Below are 22667 nucleotides of genomic sequence, written 5' to 3' on the forward strand. Positions count from 1 at the left end.
AAACACTGTCAGCTTACTAAGTATCCAGAATCTGGAGACATACTTGGCTTCAGGTCTGAACCTTATCTTAAATCTGACTTTTGACATTTCCACAGGAAAAGAAAATATCTGTGCATACTTAGAGAAACAGAATTTTCTAAAGAATTAATGAAAGATTGCCTTGAGTGTGTAGAAAGTCAAAAGTTTCAATTTGAGTAGATTTTTTAATATAGTTGTTATAGCCATGCACTGCTTCAGCCATCTTCTCCCAAATTTTGGGAGACTGCCCAAAACACAGACTCCTTTAGTTTCTGAGAATTTCAGCACTCAAACTTACTCATTCTCATCTTGGCCTTCCTCCTACTAATTGAACTTATTTGAAATTATGTGAGAAAACAGGAATCACTAGAGATATAGCAGCAATAAATAGGAATTCTTTATTTCCCCCAGTCTATAGAAGCAATAAGGAAGGGGAAGAAGACATATACAGAGAATTAGCTGAAGAGGTTAGGTAGCTATTGCCTTATCTCAGCGTGTATGCTGCAATTCATGGAGATTACTTGTTCAGAAAGGTTAAAAGTTCAGTTTCAGTTGTACATGTCAGCCTTCTGTTGGTCTTTTGGTAACTGGCCACGCAACCTCAAACAAGTATTCTCATCTACAAAATGAATAGTATTTACTGCACTGACCACAAAGGATATTGTGAGACTTAAATTGCCACTGCAAATTACAAAGACCTTTACTTCTCAGACAATAAATTCACATTTTCTTTTCTTAGCATCTCCTAAAGGTGCCTCTGCACAGTGCACCCGAGCTACCCTGCACTCACAGCGTATTCCCCAGTTTGTCTTCAGTCAGCAAGTGACTAAACTGAGCTCTCCTACAGTCCACTGGCTCTAGGCTTCAAATCAGCCTAAGGAAGGAAAAAGACCTTTAAAAATCTACAGTAAGGGATTTCAGATTTTTTGATTTGCAGACTTATTTTCCTTGTGGAGTCCACATTCCTAAATTACAGAAGCATTCCCACAAAATAATGTGGCCTAAATACATTTGTCCTAAACTAAAATAAATAAATATGAAATTTTGTTAGCTGTAACCTTGAGAAACCTTGTGTGGTAAGGTTTTCTCCTGCTACATAAAAAAAACTTGAATCAACAAGCAGTATCTGAAAACATCCTTGATCTGGAGTTCACATGGATGAGCCATACCATTCCTATAAGCTCCATCTTCCCCGGTTACTTAAAAAATATTGATTTTAAAAGCTAGACAAATGAGAATCTGATTCTTTTCAGCACTAGAGAATAAAGACAGTATTCTTTATGAAAACCCTGAAAGCTAAACTTCATGTACTGTATAATCTAATAGAAGTGAGCAGCAACAAGTCATGAAAGTGTCCCAAAGTATATAATATTTTACTGTATTTACTATGAGCACTAAACAAATATCTTAAGCATTCAGTGCTACAAGCTTTCAGGAGCTTAGATTTAGTTAATTTTCTCTTCTGAAATAAAATAATCTTCTCAATTATTTTAAAATGTATCTAATTTTGAGGCCTCATGGTAGAAGTTCAGCTGGATATTTACAAGCTTGTCTTCCTGATATAACTTACCCATTTCAATCTCTAGGCAGATTGGGTTTTTAACAATTTAAAGCCAGTGTCCTGGTTTCAGCTGGGATAGAGTTAATTTTCTTCCTAGTAGCTGGTATAGGGTTGTGGTTTGGGTTTAGTACAAGAATAATGTTGATAACACACTGATGTTTAGTTGTTGCTAAGTAGTGTTTATACTAAGTTAAGGATTTTTCAGCTTCTCATGCCCAGCCAGCAAGAAGGCTGGAGGGGCACAAGAAGCTGGGAGGGGACACTGCCAGGACAGCTGACCTGAACTGGCCAGAGGGATATTCCATACCATATGACATCACGCCCAGTATATAAGCTGCGGGGAAGGATGGCCAGGGGCCGATTGCTGCTCAGGGACTGTCTGGGCATTGGTCAGCAGCTCGTGAGCAATTCCATTGTGCATCGCTTGTCTTTTCTCGGGTTTTATTTCTCTCTTTTTTTTTTGTTATATTCTTTTTCATTACAATTATTATTATATTTTATTTTAGTTATTAAGCTGTTGTTATCTCAACCCACAAGTTTTACTTCCCCCCCCCAGTTCTCCTCCCCATCCACCAGGGAGGGTGGGGGGGGAGGAGTGAGCAAGTGAGCAGCTGCATGGTGCTTAGTTTCTGGCTGGGGTTAAACCACAACAGCCAGAAAAAGAGATTTTTAAAAGTTAAAGCCACTTCTTGACAAGGCTGATATTTAGATCTGGATTTACCCAAAATACAGCCAGCTAGTTATCTAACCATGTGCAACAGACCACTGAGCTTTTGGCTTGTATTTTATTATTCACATATTTATTTTTAGACATGTGTATATATAAAGTGCTCAACTAGGGCCATTATATGGTATTTAGCTTTAGCTCACTCAGTGCTTTCACAATTTGTTAGCTGTACTACACCTTCACTATTTTTAGGCTTGTTTTGCTAACCTTATTTTGAATTGGCAGGCTGACAAAAAAATGTTTCCATTAAAATGAAAATAGACTTCGTTTCCATTAAAATGAAAATAGACTTCAAGTGTTCACTCCCCTAAAAAACCTTCATTCATCAGTAATTCCTGTGCCAAGCCCAGTTTATTTTCAGAAGTTTGTACTAGCAGCATTTATGTTTTTTAATCTTTTTAACAGAGTTTGAGAGAGATGCTAGGGAAGAAAGCTATTCTGCTACCTGATATTAATGGTTGTTGACATCACTATACTTGTCAGATCACAGCAGGACAATTAGTAGCTGAGGGTGAGAAAATGTTATCATGAATAATCACAATGACCACCCTAGAGCTCCTGAGGGAGGTCGGGAAGGCAAACCAGGTCTGTGCCATGCATGCTGCTGTCATAGCAAGGTCTCTCATCTCCATGTTTCAGGGACACAGTTTGGTCTTCTAGTTACAGAGTAGCAGGATTCACTGCTTTTATTCCTGGTAGCTTCTGGCCTGCAGAGTGACCTTGAGCAAGTCACATGAGATTTCTACAGCACATTAAAAGTGACCCAACATTTAGCTTCTATACAGAATCGTGCAGCAGGATGATTATGCATGGCTCACGTAACTGAGTAAGAGTACCTTGGCACTTTTCCCTGTATGGAGGGGGGATTGTGAAAGTACACCTCCTGCCTTCCTGCTCCAGCGCCAAGTGGCATGTAGAGCAAGAGAAGGAAAAACAAACAAAAAAAGTGCTTATTTCAGAAGTGACATAAAAACAAGTTTTCCCCTCTAACACATAGCCACCTCTGTATTCAACTGGCAGCCTGCTCAGTTTGGAGGCAAATGAAAATATACTCTGCATCCTGGTGTCTTTTCTGTGAATCTTAGCCAGGACAGTGAAAGCAAAAGCCAAGAAACTTAAATCTGTTAAGAACTCACAGTTTTGTTCTGGTTACAAACATGTCCTGAGCACACAAGTGTTTTAAACCTATATCTTTGTTGACATACCTAGTAATTTCCAGGCCCATACTGTAATTGCTGATTTGCATTCTCTTACATGAAGAGACATTAAAAAGCTAAACAAGTTAAATAGGTTTCAAAACTCTAATTTGAAGCAAATTTGTTGTGAAACTTCAATTTTGGTAGAAAATAACAGTGAAACATTTAAGAGATTAAGTCTCACTAATGTCAAAATATTAAGATAAAAATTTAAACTTTCATTAAAGAAAGACTTTAAGCCAAGTATCACAAGTCAGTGTGCCTCCATTCTTTGTTGGCAGGCCCTGATGCACCCTAAACCTGTCCACCTTTGCCTGCATCTTCACCAGAAGATGCTCCCAGAATGTAATTGCACCTCAAGTAAAAAAAATTACCACTCTTAGTTGAGAGTCAGCAAAATCTATAGTGTGGATCCTGTCATGTCAACATGGCGTAACATGCTGACTTAATGTATGTCAGTCAGGATGTGGTCTTCTGTCCCTCTAAACCACAACATGAGGTACAGAGGCATGGCTATGAAGCACAGGGGCTTAGTGTAAAAAAAAAAAAGAGGCCTTCAGTTAAATCTGCTCACTCAGGTGAAACACCATACTATGTTCTCTTTACCCCCACAACTTATACAAAAGGGCTAAAAGCAAGAAAAGGTTTGTAAAGTTATTACTGCCTTAATTCCTCTCTTCTCTTAGGCTGAGCTGCTTCTGTTTATTAGATAGAAGCAGATCAGAGCCTGGGCAAATAACCATATCACAGAAAGCCACTGTAGTGGTTTCACAGTGGGTAGGTAGAAGAAAGGCTGATGAGGCTTGTAAAGAAAGGTGGGTCAGGAGGAGAGGAGCTGTGATGCAGGAGTGCCCAAAGGAGCCTGCACTCCTAATGCTCACATGTGAGTGAACCTAAGATACCACTTCTTGAGGGAAGTAGAAAAAAAAACAGCAAAGCTAAAGGCAGATTGAACATGCATGTATAAAACCTTTGCCAATATTCATATCTTATCATGCTACTATCAAAATAATTGGTATGCACTCAGCTGAGACTCCATTCATTCTCTTCATGGTCACTAATACAGCTGTTCTGATAAGGCAAGAGTTCATTTTAGCTGAAACTGTTCTTTGTTAAAGTCTAGTCTCTTAAATTAAAATTAACAGATTTAAAGGAAAAATGCCAATACAAATAGACTTGGAAAAAAGTTTATATAAACTGCAAACAACAGAAACACTTTCAATGCCTTCAGTTCTCAGCAAAAGTATTTGTAAAACAAATGCACATTACCTTGGTGCTTGTAATTCAAACAGCAAGGTTTTAGAAATAAAACGGAGAGCCCTAAAGCAAGTATGGAGCTTTTCTTAAGTTAAAAAAAAAAAGAGTGCTAAATCAAGAAAACAAAGTCCAAATGGTGGGGAAAATATCTGAACAGTAAAACTGAATAAAAGTGACTAGGATACAGCACTTTTTGTCAGTTCACTGACATTCATTTTTTTTAGGAACTGACATATATATATTAAGAAAAATGTTTAGATTGAACCAGGTTAATATAGGCTTCTGGAGACATTTTTCTCCTTAAATTATTCAATGTTTTTTCCTGTCTTGACTGTTGAATTCTTGATACAGGCAGGGAAAAGACAAAAAAAAAAAATCATTTCACACATTCATCAAATCTGCCTTTTACATTTGTTGAAACTGTAACACAGCGAACCATTGAAAGTTGTAGAGTTTTGATAATCCAAAACAAACTCTGAATTCATTTAGCCAGAATGCTGCTGAGGCCACCGTGAGCCTGGCCCTGGTATAATTACAACAGTGTCTTTGTAACCAGTCTTGGAGTCTCCCATTTGATTCAACTGGAACAAACTGTCAGAATAAAAATAAGTCAGATGTACCACAGTCCTACACTTACTACATTCATTTTTCCTCTCACACCTGTTTTGCTAGTATATTCTAGGAATAGCTGTTGCTATACCACGGTGCATTCAAGGGTGAGTACCAGGAGGATATTCATTCTAAGTAACAGCAGCTCAAACAGCAAAACATCTGGATTTCCTACAGCATCAGGAAGATTAGGAAACTAATCTAACTGAACCCTTGTACATACATGTATCTCCTGTCCACTTGAAGCTTTAGTGATGGTCTCTGTTTCAGCCACTTTTCTGCATACAAGTGGGGGCAAGGGGAAGCTTTCCAGTCCATAGAGTATGAAGGAAAACTACATACCCTGAATACTCTAACTGAAGTCGGGAGGGGCAGGGGGAAGGCTTAATATTTCTTTTTTTCCATCTGATGACTTTGGGACTATAACAATTTCCAGAATGCTGGAGTTTACACTACTGGAGCTGTGAAAATAATTGGTTCACAGATTCACAGAAAAAGGAGATGCTTGCTTACTAAGATGCACAGTGCATAGATATAAACACATTTTTAAGCTGTTAATAAGTCCATAAAGTTAATAAAGAACAAAAGTAGTTTAGTTCTTCAAGCTCTGCTACTTGTTTGGCAACTCCCTGCTACAGCACAAGCAATAGTTTAACTCTCAGCTGGGGGAAACTGGGGAAGAGGTTAGTTGTAGGAGAAACACATGAATGAAAAACACGGAAAAAGGACATGACTAATTGGTTGTTAGTGCCAGGGAAAGCAACTAGAAAGAGAAACTTACAGTGATGAACTCCAACATGCAAGAATCTGCTCTTCCAGTCCTGTTTATACCCAAACAGTGACTTTAATAAAGCCATTAATATGCTGACTGTGAACTAGTTTCTCTCAAGGAAGAGAAGCAAAGCCACCTAGAAGAGACAGTGCAGGCAAGAAGGCAGGGAGATTACGCTAACGAGCAAAACTACAACTGTGCTTAAGGTTGCAATGTGATGCTGAATCATACCCCATAGTCATAATCATGAAGCAAGTATCTGTCCTCTTGGTCTTTTACTGTTAAAAAACAGAAGTTAATTTTCCTTTTGTAAACATAATTTAATCTATAGCAAGTTAACAGTTTTTATGAAAAGCAGCTGTCATAAAAAAGCCAGCCTTTTTGCTTGATGTATTTTTTTCTAGTGTCTTTGTGCAAAACAGCAATCTTTTTTCTTTTGACATACCTATTATGTCAGGAGTTAAAGTAGGAGCATACTGACAGATACATGATCACAACAGCTTTATTCAGTCTCATACTTTTGAGTTCTAACACAATAATTTTCACTTGCGATTCATGGAGCCCTTGAGAAGTACATACATTAACTGCTGGATGGCACAACAAGTTGTTTTTAAGCACACTGCAGGCTCTTAAATTTCAAATCAGCAACCTCTTAGCTGTTTATAAATCAGTTTATAAGCACCACTACAGGAATGGGAAGAATGGACAACTGAGTGCAGTTTACCTTCAGTCTGCACTTAACTTGAGATATGTTTATCACCTCACCATCTGCATTCTTCCTTTGGGAAGAAGGGTAACATTTCGTTAGCAGAACTTTGATTGTACTGACAAAACTTTCCAGCCTCAATCAGGCCCAAGCTCAGAACTGCTTGGTACTTATCACACATCCCCCCCCCCCTTATTTTAACAACTGTCTCCTAATTTCTTCCAGGAGGCCGAGTGGTACGCAGCCCTCTCCCTGCCCTCATAGCACTGCTGCTGCCTCCCATCAGGAGGGAAGTCAGCCAGAGAGAATCAAGTCTTACATTTTACAAAGCTCTGTCTGAACAAATGCATAGAGAATATTTTTGCTGGTCACTAAGGATACAACTTTAGACAGCCTTCACAGAGCAGGGCTTCCCAAACCGAGTTGAGAAGCTTTCAGTAAAATCAGCTGATCACTTTATGTTGTTTTATTGTATTGCTTCTCCCATTACTTCTGCTCCATGTTTTGATAACTACCCAAATTATCAACACATCTCAATGTTCACATTTTGTACATCACCAGTATACACCAATGTATGCAGGGTGAACTTCATAATACTGGCAAGTTTCTTTCCCACTTTAAACCCATCACTAAGAAAATTGACAAAAGAGATAAAAGTCTTTAGCAGATCTTATCAGAAATATACATATATAAGCTATATTAACATATGTAGCTGGATAATACTAAAATAGCCTGGGAAACAGTGTGTATGTTATTCACTGAATGGCACAATGATTAATCTTTTTCCTTCCCTTCCATGGTCATTTTCCGTGCCCTCATGCTCCTTGCTGTTTTGAGAGTTTGTCTTGGTGATGGAGGAAGAAAGAGGGATGTGGCTAAGTGGAGGTGGCTGGAGGATGGGGTGATGCAGGGAGAGCTGCATCTGGAGGTAAAGGGGACAGCGCAGAGGAAGGCCAGACAGTTTATGGCCACCAAGAACTGCCAAACCCATCCTGGTGCCTCACAGTTGGGACACCAGGAAGAGCTCAGCACCCTCCAGCCAAAAGGATGGGATGGGAAGTGTGGCAGAAGACCATGGCTTCTAGGAGGGCTTGAGCACAGCTATGCCAGGACAGGATGCGCTAAGCAGCACCTGATAAGGTAAACTGCACTTTACTCCAGGCCTGTACAAAGCCTTCTCAGCAACTGCCCTGCACTTGTCTTGCCTGCCCTGTCCCAAAGGCTCCCTTACAGGGAGATTCCCAGGTTCGTCATGGAGGTGGCATGAAAATCCCTTGTACGGGGGAAAAAAAAAAATATCGGGGTCTGGCACCCCAGATACCCTCCTGGATCACTCATTGCACTGGAACATCAGTGTGGTGGTCACAACGCTCACGTGTCATGGTCTTACAGAAAATCGAATAAAAAGGTCTTTACGCATGACCCACAGCTAATGACCCCCTCATATCAAAGACAGTGTTTTCTCTGCCTTCTGCAGCTATTTTCTGCTCCAGCCCAGAAGAGCTCAAAGGAGGCAAGTGCTGTAAGTGTGGCTTACTAACATATCTAGGTATGAGGTAGCCATCAGAACCTGAACTGTAAATATGTGAAGCTAGCTGGAAATGCATGCAAACACTTTCTACTTAAGGCATTAGCACCAGGAGGGAAACCTTAGTGACCAATAATGATTTATTTCTGATCATTATTACCTTTCTTAATTTTCTCTTATCTGCTCAAACCATAGGTTTAAAATATTGCAGTAATTGAGCTCAATGGGAAAACTGAAATGATTTTTCATTATATTAGATAAGTGGCTTGATAAAATGTAACAGGAAATGGACTGCACAAGCAGTTTTGCAGTGCCATGAGACCATCCTTCTGGTTAGCTAAGAGACTAGGGAAAGTAAGTCTTGGAAATTCATCTTATTGGACATGCTACAATAATTTGATATTAAAAGCACTGACCATAAGCTCATTATTTTATGTAATTACTACCCATTATTCTCAGATAATGATTCAGTAGTGCCCTGCAATAAATCCCAAGACTCAAGAGCAACCCTATTTAAGATTCATTTTATTTCACTTAAGTAAAGGAATCCACTTGAGCCAAAATCTTTTTTTTTTTTTTAAAGGACTCCTAAATTCAATTAAGGGCTCCTGTAAAGATTCACCCATTTACAATGGACCTCTAGTCATGGAAAATTTCAACCTGAAATACAGTTATTTCAGCTTGAAATATAGTTCTTAGAGAACTTGCTCAAGATTTCCTGCGACAGTGTATTTTCTACCACACCTATTTCTCTATAAGCACTTCAATGGACTCACATATCTTTATCTTGAGGTATGTCACACATTGCCTTTTCATCTCCTACAAGAACAGCCTGGTTTACATAATAACCTATGATGAAATTACTACAAATTTCTGGATGCTGAAACACTTTTTTCCTTAACTTGTTAATACCCTCAAAAAAACCCATCCCTCATACCACTGACATGGCAAGATCAAGAACCGTTCTTAGTCATGTGATTTGACTGACATTTGCCATAGCATGGCAAAGAGATCTAGATGTTGTTCACATCTAATCTTTCTTCCTACAAAGGCACAGGGTTGCATTGCTGCTTGACCTCTGTCTTGTCAAACAGGAAATCAGAAACCAGAGTGACGTTATACTAAAAGAAAAAGGCTCACAATGTACGTTCAGTATTAGAAATCAAGACTCTAAAGCCATATTACATTTAAATTGCCTAGTGACAGTGCTCTCAACAAATCTCATCAGAAGGGATGAGCCCCAAACTCTACACGTAACACCACTATGTACTCATAGTGCGTTTCATCAGTGTCATTGACATGTCTGCAGTGTGACCTGAGTAATTACTTTAGGTGAACTGGGTGACTGTGGCACAATAAGGACAAGTCAAATTCATGGAGTATACCCAGTTGCACAGGGCGTCCATGGAAGGTTAACTCCAAACTAGAAAACTCAAGCCCTGTGACAGCCTGACTGCAAAAGCAACATTTTCTATCAATGTTCAGTTCCAACTTTCCCATCTCCCATGGGTTAACTCTGAAAGGGAATAGATGATTTGAGTCTTCCATGCATCCTTAATGCAAAGTGACATTGAGAGATAGCAGTTTGGATACTGATCACTTGGCTGTTTCAGCTGATTAAACCACAGTGCCATAGGAGGAATGGGATAATGTTAGGAAAACACTCGTGGTTGTTCTATCTGAAGGCTGCTAAGCATGATGAAGCTAACAGACATAATCAATATAGCTACTTGATACGAATATCTTCAATTATCACACCAGAGGATGCTTTTCAGAAAAAACAGCCAAACCTGTAACATGAGTTCAGAAGAGCTCCTTTTTCAATAGGTCAGGGAACTCTTCTCTGAAATCTTGCTGAAGTAGCTGACAACTTCCTTGTGAAGCACTACAGTTAAGATCAACTGCAGATGCTGCCTTGCAGATAAAACTATTTTCTTTCATGCTCTTAATTTTATTTGTGTCAGCATATCAGCCATGGGAATAATTCCAAACTGATAACTAACCTCTAACTAGTGTGGACTACATCCCAGCTGCTACTTTTAAATTCATTTTAAGACTTTTTGATACGAAGGTGACAGTACTATACTTTAAGTCATCTGAAGCAAGCAAAATATCTTCTCTTATCTGTCCATACGCTTCTGCGCTAAGTCTCGACTTGCTTTCAGCAGAAAGCCTTGAAGTATGGGATTGCTTCTCAAGTGATCTCTTGAAATACTCAGGTAGTTTTATAACACATTGTACGACAAGGTTATTGTGACAACTTCTTTTGCAGCTATTTCTTTAGGGTCAATTGTCACAACCAAAGTTTTCTGAATATGAAGAAATGCTCTTAAGAGAAAGGTCCAATCTGTGTTCTGCTCTGAACCCTAGCACTGATCCCATTCAGCTGGTAGATAGTGTCAAAGACAGGACTTACTGTGAACAGCTTAAGGTTCAAACATCAGTAGTAAAAAATCCAATACCTTGAGTGGGAAAGAGAACTGTTTCCTGAAGGATAATCTGCGCATACTTCAGAAAACATTTAGGGCAGTTTTGAACCTTCAAAGTGTTGTGACACTAAAACTGATTTTCTAAAGCAGATTCTTTCTGTCAGTTTGGGCGAGTGACAAAGTTAGTTGTGCATTTTAGGGGATGATTCAGACCTTAGAAGGGATGCTGCATCTCTTACTTTTCAGTGTGTTTTGCTCTAGGTAAGACTTACAGTTCCGAGGTCAATAATGAAACAATCTCCTTTGTTGAAGCTGGTCCAAGCCAGGGGGACTTCTGTGGCTCTTACAACTCTCCGGCCCTTGATATGCAGAAGCCTCCGGGCACTCAGATCATTAGTAACAACGTGATTAAATCCAGAAGCAACACCACCTGCCTGAATAAAACAAAATAAAGCAGCAAGCTTTATTTCAGCTTGCATACTTACCTTTTTGCTACGGATGAGGACTTAGCAGGGGAAAAAAAGTAGTTTATGCAGTGAGAGGTAAGACAAAATAATATACTGTTTAACAGTGGTGTCCACAGACCAGACAGACATGGGGAATGCTTCTGCTGCTGAACTCTCAGGTGTGAACCTTTATCTGAGGGAGCAGATGTCACCCTGCTTCAAAGGGTTTTCAGATGAATGGGGAAAGCACAGGATTTACAGCACTCTCCTGCATCATCCACCGATGAGGTAATACTGATCCACACAGTTAGGACAAAAGTCAGTAGGTTGTCAAATAAGGACTGAGGAAAAGCAGAGGAATATACAGCTCCTGTATAAGTTTTCCCAACTTCCTTAAATCACAGAAGTCTGGCTGGTTTTAGTGCCTGGTTATGTGTAGAGGGAGGGGTAATGCCACAGCACCTCTGTAATTTTCTTAAAGGAATATCTGCAACTTAGGAGGCTACCTAGCAAGGAGCACCAAACTGGGGGAAGTGACCAAACTGTTGATTTACAATCTATAAAGTGTAAGTTTAAGCATAACTTATTCCTGTAAACTGGCTTGGCTGTCTGCCTCTGAGGCAGTGTTCTCAACTCCCCCAGGAGACCCAGACCTTGGATTGGACTAGAAACTGGCTCTTGAAATTACAAAGAAAAAAAAAAATGTAAAAGAGTGGACAGGTCACTGCCAAGCTCTCTTAAGCAGAGTTAAAAGCTTCAAACTGATTGTGTAGACCGTGACAAGTTACAAACCTCCATAATGGGAAAAAAGGCTGACTGAGCGATGGCTCCCAGAGCTCCTACTATGGGGAGATTCTCAGGAGATACAGGACTTTATTCTTAAAAAAAAAAACCCAGATGTCGCAAAAAAATTTCCTTCCAAAGATTCAGCTTCTGGAAGTGACATAACAAGGAGGCTGACACTACAGCTTTTTAAAATATAAAATTTTCATGAAAAGTATTTGGGAGTTTTTTTATCTATCTCAAAGAAAAAAAAAACCACAGTAGGACTGCAAAAGCACCATTTTTAGACTAAAGTGAAGTTTTGGTCTTTTCCACTCTGTTCATGTTTTTAACCACTTAAGCACATTGGGTTCTGCATTTGAACAAAATGATTTAGTCTACAACATAGAAATAGTTTCTGTGAGATTTACTACCTCCCAAACACAGAGAGTCCCTACTCTGAGCTCTCTTAGACACACAAGTATGAAAGGACAGCTTGATTTTGGGGAAAAAAATCATTGGGAAAGGTTTGCACATATCAGAAGAGGCACTGGTAAACAAGCTGCTGCTTTCTGTACAAGTGCTGGGACTCCTACAGTTTAAGATAGGTAGTTCAGATCTAAAACCACTAAGCATCAAGAAACAATTTTTAAACTTTCCATTTACAAAGCAAAATATTTGATTTTACTTGGGGGACAATGCTACATATATTTTTAAAATACATTTTGACAGCTGGCTCTTTACCTTGTATTTAATTCCTCCTTTGAAGTAGCCCACAAACTCAGTAGACTCATATCCTTGAATTTCTCTACTCTGCACAGGCTTTCCTCCTAAATAGTCATCCATTTGAACAGCAAAGATAGCTGCAGCTGTGCTTTCATCCTGGGTACATTCTTTCCCTGAAATAAGATGAAATATTATGTCTATAAAGCACTAATATAACTTTGCATTCTGTTGGAGAAATTGTTTCTGTGACAATCAGGCACTGCCTTCAGCAAGTTGTACAGCTCATGTATACAGCTCAGTTGCAATAAAGCACTACATCATAACCTTGTTCACCACCAAATGCATGACAATCCAGATAATTTCTTACCTACTTTTAGAACTGCCTTCATAAGCAAAAAAAAAAAAAAAAAAAAAGAGTGAAAAATAGCCAAGTTTGTCTTCTCTCAGACTCTTTGAACAAGAGAATATTTTAATTAAGTGAGTTTAGCATGGCAAGTGTCTGCAGTAATGATTTCTGGACTTTGAGTTGAAGTACAAAGACAAAGGAAGGTCACGTCAAAGGACTGATTAGGTGGTAAACCATGCATTTATGCTAAGAACAGCTCGCCAAGCTGTAAAGTTAAAATAATTCAAAAGCAGTCCTCTTGACACTATAATGCAAGCAAGGGTATTTAGCTTAGATTTTTTTTTTTATTAGATTGCCTGGTACAGCTGGGAGAAAGAAAAGCAGCTTTGGGGCTCAGATATTTGCTTCATGAGGTCACACTTCGTTTTGTACCATTCAGAGATTAGCCTCTTCCCAGGACTGTGGCAAAATGGCCTCCTTACCTAGTGTGTTGACGGCCTAATCATGCTGCAAAGCAGACTGTATATTAAAACAAAACTTTTAACATGGGCCCATACATTTTTTATGAACCTTTTCAGCAGTTTTGATTGTTTCAAGAAGAGCGCAAGTAGGATTATGTCTCAAAAAATAGGCTTCAAGAACTTTTGAAGAGTAAGAGGAAGCAAGGTTTTCCATTTAGTTTTTATTTTTTCTTTCTAAATGAGAGGAAGAGGCTGGTATACAAGCAACAGTTCTCAAGAGCAGCTTCTCACTTAGATTAACCACTTCCTTGCTTCTAGGTGAGTGAGTGGGAAAATGGCATAGAGCCCCCAGCAGTCTGGGCAGGGATACCTCTCTCAGGCTGTGGGAAAAGGGGAAATGTGTAGTAAGGTGTTGGCATCACCTCACAGTGTAGTGAGTCATTGGTGTCACCAGAAGCCTGTTGGTAAGGTATTAGGAAAGAATAAAGCATGGGAGAGGGAAGACAGGGATGCCTAAGGGGATCACTGATGTAGCTCCTCTCTTAGGGAGAATGAGTGGCCTATTTGTGGCCCAGCTGTGCAAATGCCACAAGACAAGTCCCCTCTGCCCACCAACAACTGCGCTTCTCTCAGGAAGAGTGTCACCACTGCCACCACCACGGCTTTTGTGGTGACACAGGTGCAATGGAAGCCTCCAGAAAGCAGCAAGGATGAAAGAGGGAAGGGATCCAAAGAATAATGGAGGCATAGGGAAGAGAAGAGCATGAAGCCTGCCCAAAAAAGGTTAAAAAAATTACTGAAAGCAGGACGTAACACAAGAACCTCTGAAAAAAAAAATCCCCATCTCTCAGTGATAGAAGAACTTGCTATGTGGCAATATGCATTCTCAGACCTGGGTACCTCCTTAAAGTTGGCGGTAAAGTTTTGGGGCTTGTTTTTTTTTTTTTTTAAATAGGGTTATTCATGTCCATTAGGACTAGATCCTTCAGATTTATTGCCTGCAATTACACAACAGGGTTCAGAGTCGAAGAAAACTGGTTTTGGAACAGTGTTAGAGATAAGAACCGCTACCAGGCTCGGTCTCACAACTGCTATGCAATAAAATATTCAGTGAAACCCTGTTTAAAAAAAACAAGTGAGCATCAATCTAAGTGTAGGTTATCAAGCTTGTATGAAAAACAGATTTACGTTATAGTCTGAGGCAGAAACAGCTATAAATAAGCCAGAGTATATAGGAAAAAACAAAATTTTTACCAAATAGATCCTGGTTCACATGCATAGGTTTTATCACTTAATCTCTGGGGGACAAGCCTTAAAAAATAGTTAAAAACACCATGCATGATTTTATTAAAGATACTAAGCAGGGTATGGCCAGTCTTACTCCAAGTAGCCTCATACTGGCATAATACATGCTGTTTCCACTAGTGATAGTTTCAAGTCGAGACAGCTCCCTTAGGATTAGTAGTTTAGTTACTAAGACATCCCTCAAGTGCTAGTGCAGACAACCGAGGCAGGATCTCTGAGCAAATTTAAAAATGGATACAGCTACCACGACGCAGATCCACATCAATTGCTTGGCCATGCCAACATCATTGCAGCACCTGAGTTAGCTTGTTCAGAAATTATCCGACCTGGACAGCACTTCACCGTATGTCAGATATTTGGCAAAACAGTGGCTTTCACACAGGAAGCTTCAGGCTGACAGAACAACTGTTTGGTCACTTCAACCCTAGGACGCCAGTCACAGCACAAGACTGTCAGCACATCAAGGTCACAGACCATCCTCCCATGGTCTAGACCTCCTTCTAACCCCTTGGGTATGCCCAAGCAAGGTATTAGGAAGAAGTTTGCCACTATATAATATGAAAATTGAATGCTCTGCTTTTATTCTGAATTTGGGGTCTTTTTTGGTGAAGTCAGAATCCGTTCAGACTCAAAGCCACTGTATGAGGCCCACACAATAACACATGCCACAGATGACAGGTAGGAGTGGGACCATGTAACCAAATGGCAAGGCCTTTGTTAAGTATCTAAGCCCAAAGTCTGTAGGGTTTCCACCTATCTAATTTCACAGGAGTTCTTTCCATCCCAAAATCTGACTGATAACGACTTCTGTAACTGTTCAGAGATGGCTTCTGGGAAGTCTTCAGAAAGACCCTACTGAAGTCTTCCTGGCCAACAGGTTATACAACCTTTGCTCATGAGGGAAAAGTTTGGTGTATGTAACAGCGGTGAGAATCAGTCAGCAAAAATACCAAAATGATTCGAACTCTTGCCCTGGGTGTGACTGCTCTTCCCCATACATCTCGTATGAAGTTCTGGTCTCCTGTTGCTATCAAGCTTGCAGCAATGTTTGAGCATCTCCACCCCACTACTGGAGTATCTTGCAAGCAGGAAGGGATGTCCCAGCAGTCAGCCACCCTGCTGCCAACCTGCCAGCTGCATAAGAACAATGTGTGTCCAGATTACCCAAAGCTGTTTACAATATCTGGATATCACCACATCAGCACAAGATGTGCATCAGCATGTACAACTAAAGCTCTTTAGCCAACAGCAAAGAGGTTTTAATTAGTGCAAATATCAGTCACTGTTTTGACTTCACTTCCAGTTGCAAAGAGTACTTGCATCTTTCCCTGGGAAGTGTCTACTATACCTTAACTACTACATAAATAGTTCTAGCTTCATTAACAAATATCTAAATAGCCAAACCCTGCTATTAACTAGCAGTGCTGTTGACATAAGAACATCTGCCAGAAATTCATTTACGCTGCCATCTGATTATACTCTTGTCAAAGACAGACACTATCCCACATGACAGCTGGATAACTCATAACACACACAAAACTAAACAAGCTTCAAACATTTATGCAGAAACAATCCCAGCTTTATCCGCTATTCTTTTTCAATGCATCCAAAAGTACAATGAGAACCACGGCAATTCAAACACATCAATGTTAATACACATTGACCTGTCTTTATGTGCATTCACCGAGATAATTGCCTACAAACACAGACCTTGTGATGGTGAAACAAGAACAAAGTAACAGATCTCAGGCAGCTACACTACAACCACTGTGGTCAGATGACGTGGTGACCAGACAAGGAAGTCTCAAGAAATTGCCAAAAGATGAGGAAGTCACCTAAAATGCATCCTTACGTCAGACTTCTGTTGTGCTGTAAACACTGTGCTAGTCAAGGTTGAAGGCAAAAAGACATCAGCCCAATTCCAGTGTTCCCAGTTGCTTCACGAAGGGCTTTACTAGGCTGTCAGACTGATATCAGAGAGAAGAGGTTTTACAGAAAACCTGGTGACTTTGCCTCCAATCTCTGTAGCATCAGAAAGCAAAAGTAGTCCAGCTGAAAAAGGCAACATCTGGACACAAAGCAGTGCAACAATGCCACAGGGAGATGGCATTTTAGAGATTAGATTTTGGTCCTAGTGGAAACAAAGGCAAGAAAACTCTTCATCTGAATGAAGGCAGGATTTCACTTGTGAATCTTGATTGGAGGCAGCCAAGGCTTGACTTTAACCCTTCACCACTTTCCCAAACTAACATCACAAGGCAAGCAAATGTTCACCTTTCTGTCGTACCCCACTTCCTCACCCCCAGAGCCCCTCAGCACGGCCGCATCAGAAGCGGCGAGGCTTGGCATCGCCCAGCTCCTTGGCTGTAGCCCTCCTTCTGTTACGAAGCGCCTCAACTCGGAAGCTTCACACACGCAGCCCCTTCTGAAAAGGGAGGGGTTGACAAACTCAGCTCCCGATCCCCTGGAGCCCAGCGAAGCCGCAAAAAAAACCCCAAAAACTTCAGCGACAGCAGGGGCACGCACGGCAGGCTTGCGCTGGCCCCCCCCGGCCCCCAGACCCCCGCGCCGCCCCGCTGCCTACCGAGCCAGTAGTGGAGGCGGTAGGCGGCGGCGGCGGCGCGGCGGACGGTGTGCAGCACCAGGTAGGCGTCCCCCACGAAGAAGTCGCCGTGGAGGCTGGCGGGCACCGGCACCAGCTCCAGCCGCTCGACGCGCCACACCTGCAGCCCGCTCTGCTGCCCGGCCTCGGCGAAGGCCGGCGGGGGCCGGTCGGGGGCCATCGCGAGCAGCTGGGAGCGGAGGGACAGCGCCGCCGGTTCGCCCGCACCGCCTTTATAGCGCTCGGCCCGGCCCCCCCCGCCCCGGGCGGAGCGGGGCCAGCCCCGCCTGGCAGCCGCCCGGGGTGGGGAGCCCGGTGAGGGGAGCGGCTGGTCCCCGCAGGGCAGCGGGATGCGCCGTCCCTCCCCGGCTCCCTCGGGCGGCCCCGGTGCAGGCTGGCTGAGTTTTTGTTTATTTATTAGTTTTTAACTCGCCTACAAAACTCACCCGGCACACCTGTTCTTTCTGTGCCCCAAAGCCGTTGCAGAGGTGTTATAAAAAATCAGCCTCCCTTGCTGCAAATGGCTAATATTTCTCAATTCTCAGTTGAGAAGGGGGGGGGAAAGTCAAGAAAGCAAAGCACAGCCGGCCTAACCCAGTAGCTACGGGTGTTATCGTGCTGTGCATTTTGCTTATATAATTATCACATCTGCCTTGTTTTTGTAAGCTGCTCATATCAGAATACAAAGAGTTTTTATAGCTTGTGCTTGCTGCTGGGCTCTTTTTTTACCCCAGATAGGAATGGCAGAGCACAGCTCTCATTCTCCATCCAGTAATTTCATTTTGTTTGTTCAATATTGCCAGGAATCTTGTTGTAGGGGGAAAAATCTTGGGTTTTTTTTAAGATTCCAGATGAAGCCCAGAATTTATATAAATTTCCCTTTCTCAGAAAATGGAAAGCATTGTGCTGGTGTTTTTCCAACACCGTGCAACAACAACCCAAAAGGGTTAAACCCACTTCCTACTTGTCCTTTACAAATGGTTGGTACATCATCCTGGCAGGTCATTGCAACATGAAAATTATAGCAAATCACTGCTTTCATCTGATATTGGTAGGAGGTAGATTAATCTGGATAGGATACAGATAGGTACAGCTCAAGCTGTCAGTATATCAAAAGATACATTTCAGAGGGGGTTGTGTTTAGGTCCATTATCTTATCCACCTGGATTAATTTTGAGGCTCATAATTTCCCCACTGGTTTGTTTTAGCAAGTTAATACAAGCAAAATGCAAGTATCCACCTGTGGGTGGATTGGGGCTGCCTCAATAAGGAGGGAGAGGCACAGCTAAATGCAACAGAGCAGCTGGAGAGCATCTTCTCTGGCAAGAAGTTTAAACAAGCACCACATCTAAGAAATCCTTTTAACTATCTTCCCTACCTTCTTTTTATACTGTCTGGTGTACAGTTTAGCTATTGAGGGAAAAGATGCCGTTACACAATATGTACCTACTACCACCTCCCATTTTGGTGAGCACTCTGTCATCAGCTTGCCAGACAGAGGTGTACAGGCACCCAAAGCTCTATCCCCACTGTTTAAAAAAGGAACCTCCAGGTGCTCTGCTTTGTCCAAGGTCCAGCTGAACATGTTACAGCTCACCTTCACCAGTTCATGGCCAAGCATGTTATTCCTCATTCTGCCAGGGCTGAGGACTTGGTGAGGCTGAGCCTGCTTGATAAAGCACCATGCCTCCCAAATGAAATACTTTTCTCCAGACCGTTCGCCATGTGAAGAAGAAAAAAAAACTTTAGGAAGAACAGCCAAAAAATTCCAGCAGTTCCAGTTTGAGTATGGTATCAGATGTTTCGAAATATTCATAAGCGGTTTCTCAGATTTACCCTTCCATCTGTGCCAGTTGTTCTTCTTTTCACTTTTACTCACTTAATTACACCAAGCAGTTTTTCTTCTTCTCATTGCATGCCGTTTTGCATTCTTGTGCATTAGTTAGCTTTAGTCAGTGTGAGCAGAACTTATCACATACTCTATAGTTGTATGGATTTACTATTTCTTCCGAAGTTGGCAAGTTGCACTGACTTTGGAAGTATGCTGGGTTTTGCCCATACATGAGCTCAAACCAGCCCGGTGTTATGCAGCCTCACGTCTCCTACCTGTTCTGCCTGTCTTGCCAAGCTAACATTGTTTGTGCCCAGATTGCACAGGCCACTTGGTCAAATTTACATCTCCTTATTCTAGCTTTACATTTTCAATCGACAGACCGAATACTGCTCTCAGCTGTAATCCCCCTTGCTGTCATGAGATGCACGCTAATGCTATTTGTTCAGCATTTACCGTGCCCAGTATCACACACCAATGGACAAAGGTTAAAGACACAAGAACAGTTTAATTGTTTTGTCTCGGAGTCTGTGGCACTACTCAGACACAAAGGATGTTAGTACTGACGGCAGAGTTTTCTCATGCCCAAGTTTGACTTACTAGGATCACGTACTATGTAATCACTTACTGGCTGCTAGCAAAGAAAACCTTGGGTTGAAGTTTGTATCGTAAATGCCAGGATATTTGTTTGTACTCTTCAACATGAATTTTTGTCTGTTTGCAAATCTTGCTTTTGCAGTCTCACTCCTTATGAAAGTTGTACTGTCTTTTGTCTTGATCCATTTCCATCTATTTTTTGTAGGAAAAATAAACACTGGCATTGTTAACATTACACAGATTTTCATAACATTTTAAATAATCAAAAGCTTTCTAACATGCAGTTATTCAAAAGGCAAATTTTGGAGAAGAAAAGGAGAAGTATCCTAGGATTTGTACATTCAGAAAGAATATTTAAAATTACTCTTTATGTGCTTTTGCATGTTGTTTGATGTAGTAATTGGAGAGGACTACAAAACAACATTGGTTTTGTGACTCAGAAGTCCTGGGTCAAACTGTAATTACTACACTTATTAGAAATTGCACTGTAATGGAATTTCAGACTACTTTAACATTTCAAAGAATTCTGTTCTAATTTCCTAAAGATTACATTTTGCTGAAAAACTATGGCTTTCTCAGAAAGATGGCAAAGGCCTAGTGCTGTTTTAGCTTTGGAGTAACAAAGGGAAATAATTTTGCCTCACGCCCTTTCCTCGGAGGGGGCTGGATATAGCAATCGGCTGCTGTTGCAGACCAGGAACACAGTCATGGAGTAAAGATGTAGATTTCTACCTGCTTGACTGCACTGTTTGAGGTATGGCCATCTTTAAATGCCTGCTTTTTTTCCAGGTCCTGATAGGTCCCACAGGAGTGTCAGAAGGTGTTCCTGCTCCTCATCTAGTCCTTAAAACAGCAGAGATTCAAATGTATTGAGTTTCAAGCTTTGATATGACTCAGAGAATTCGAGGACTTGTGAAAAACTTTGCCATTTAATTTTGCTAATTTATTTCCAAAGTCTTTTGTTATATTAAGGGATCTTTTCCCTTAAAGTATTGTTGTCATATACTGCATATATGCAGGGTGTGGGTGTGTATACACGTATGAAAAACCAGAATGCAAGGTACTGAGTTCTGATTTTTGTCCCAATCAGAGATAAGGATTGCAACAAAACAAGGTGGTGTTTCCAGGTGATATACACAAGGAACCCCAAAGGGCTTCCAGCAGCTGAGCCCCAGAATCTTTCCCAGTAGGAATAACTTTCAGTATGGATTGTTTAAGTCTAAGGTTTAAGTCCTTCTACAAGGCTGATGCCCAGTATTGAATTACAGTTCCAGGAACTAACAATGGAAGGAATGAAAAGGGAATGTGAGGAGAGAATATTTTCAAATGCCATGAGTGTTTCCTTCTACAAAGTTTATTTCTTCTTCACCACATATGCCAAGGACCCTCCTGAACTCTATGACCCTACCTCAACAATGGCATTACAGATGTTTAGTTTTTCCTCCAGTTTCACATTACAAAGTTTGCTGTACACAGAGTATGTGTGTCAAAAGCACACTCTTGTCCAAACAGTCGCAGAAGTCAACCCCTGTTCTCATCTGTTCTGTTGCTGAATTACGAATCCATAGTTATTTCAGATTTACTCCAAATACATTCAGTCAGTTCATAGATCTGAGCTAAATTCTTATTTCCAATATACTTCTAAAAAAAAAAAAAAAATCACTGATACTGTATGAGCAGAAGGAGAATTAGATCATACAGCTTTAAAAGCCAAGTTATCAAAACCAGGCTATAGAATTATGTTACCACTTGCGAATTCTCTCCATTCTCTCATCATCCCTCAAACCATCCTGCTCGGTAGCCCAGCTTCAACAGGAGAGGCTTTAGCAAAGCCAGAACATGCTGAAGAAAGACTGAAACCTAGCTTTCCTCCTTACTGGCAAAGTTTGGGTCACGAAGCTACCAGATGAGAGGTACGCAGAATCTCAACCAGTCCCCTGACATAAAAGTAATAAGTCCTCCTTTACCTTCAAGAGAGGAGTCTGGTTTTAATCCTCCAAGTCCAGAGCAAATAAAGGGCCTTAGTGTGTAGCTTTGAGGCAGGTATCTAAGGCACAGAGAGGGTTGGATCACAGCTACACTATGTGCTCCGCTTGGCAACTGGCTGGCTCCTACCTACGCCCTGCTCTGATTGCGTGAGCACACTCTCACTCACTACGGCAGTGTCTGTGCTCCCTGTACAGGCAATGAGGGATTCTTCAGTGGCACCCGCCGCTCTCAGCTGTGCAGGTAAGGACATCGCATGCCCAGCAGCTGAGGAGCTCTGACTCTCCAAATTCATTCTTCAGCAATGGTGCTGCCTAAGTAGGACATGCAGAGGAAGCAATTTGAATGTGGGCTTCAGTTGAAGAATCTAGGAAAATACTCAGAAAGTTTAATTAAAACAAGGCTACTTTATATCAGTTGATAACTTTGATTATTGTTACAAAACCTCTTTCACTCTCTTTTATGAGTTTCCACAGTATTGCTGGGATTCAACTGCACACTGCTTTGTGAAACAAGATGGCCCATGAAAAATGGTTGATTCCATTCATGTCATTCACATGGTGCACTAAATGTTATACCCTGTCATAAGGCACAAGTCAGTACCAGCTGATTGCTCCAGCTCATCCATTTGTTTTGCATAAGTGGAAGTGGCAATGTGTCAGATAGGTGACTTTTTTTCCATTACAAAAGATGAAGTGACATCGCTTTACATTACAGAGGATGGAAGGCAGTAGGGAATTAAACCCTGATTTCTCTCTTTCTTTCTTGTGTAAAGTTCAAATATGTAGCCTAAAAGGGCTAT

At 41.1% G+C, this 22667-nt stretch overlaps 1 protein-coding gene across 2 annotated transcripts in view; it reads right to left on the reverse strand.

Moving 5' to 3' along the window:
• SCIN (scinderin) overlaps positions 1-22667 on the reverse strand; it is a 76701-nt gene that overhangs the window by 35646 nt on the left and 18388 nt on the right. The window contains exons 1-3 of one of the 2 annotated variants that reach the window (XM_050891279.1): positions 17434-17632; positions 12756-12910; positions 11076-11237 (exon numbers count right to left, since the gene is read on the reverse strand). In XM_050891279.1, the coding sequence (XP_050747236.1) occupies positions 11076-11237; positions 12756-12910; positions 17434-17632 (516 nt within the window). Of the gene's footprint in view, positions 1-11075; positions 11238-12755; positions 12911-17433; positions 17633-22667 lie in introns of those variants that run through there. The other variant, XM_050891280.1, reaches the window with a different exon arrangement.

The sequence above is a fragment of the Gymnogyps californianus genome, chromosome 2 (assembly GCF_018139145.2).
Source record: "Gymnogyps californianus isolate 813 chromosome 2, ASM1813914v2, whole genome shotgun sequence".
NCBI classification, from domain to species: Eukaryota; Metazoa; Chordata; class Aves; order Accipitriformes; family Cathartidae; genus Gymnogyps; species Gymnogyps californianus.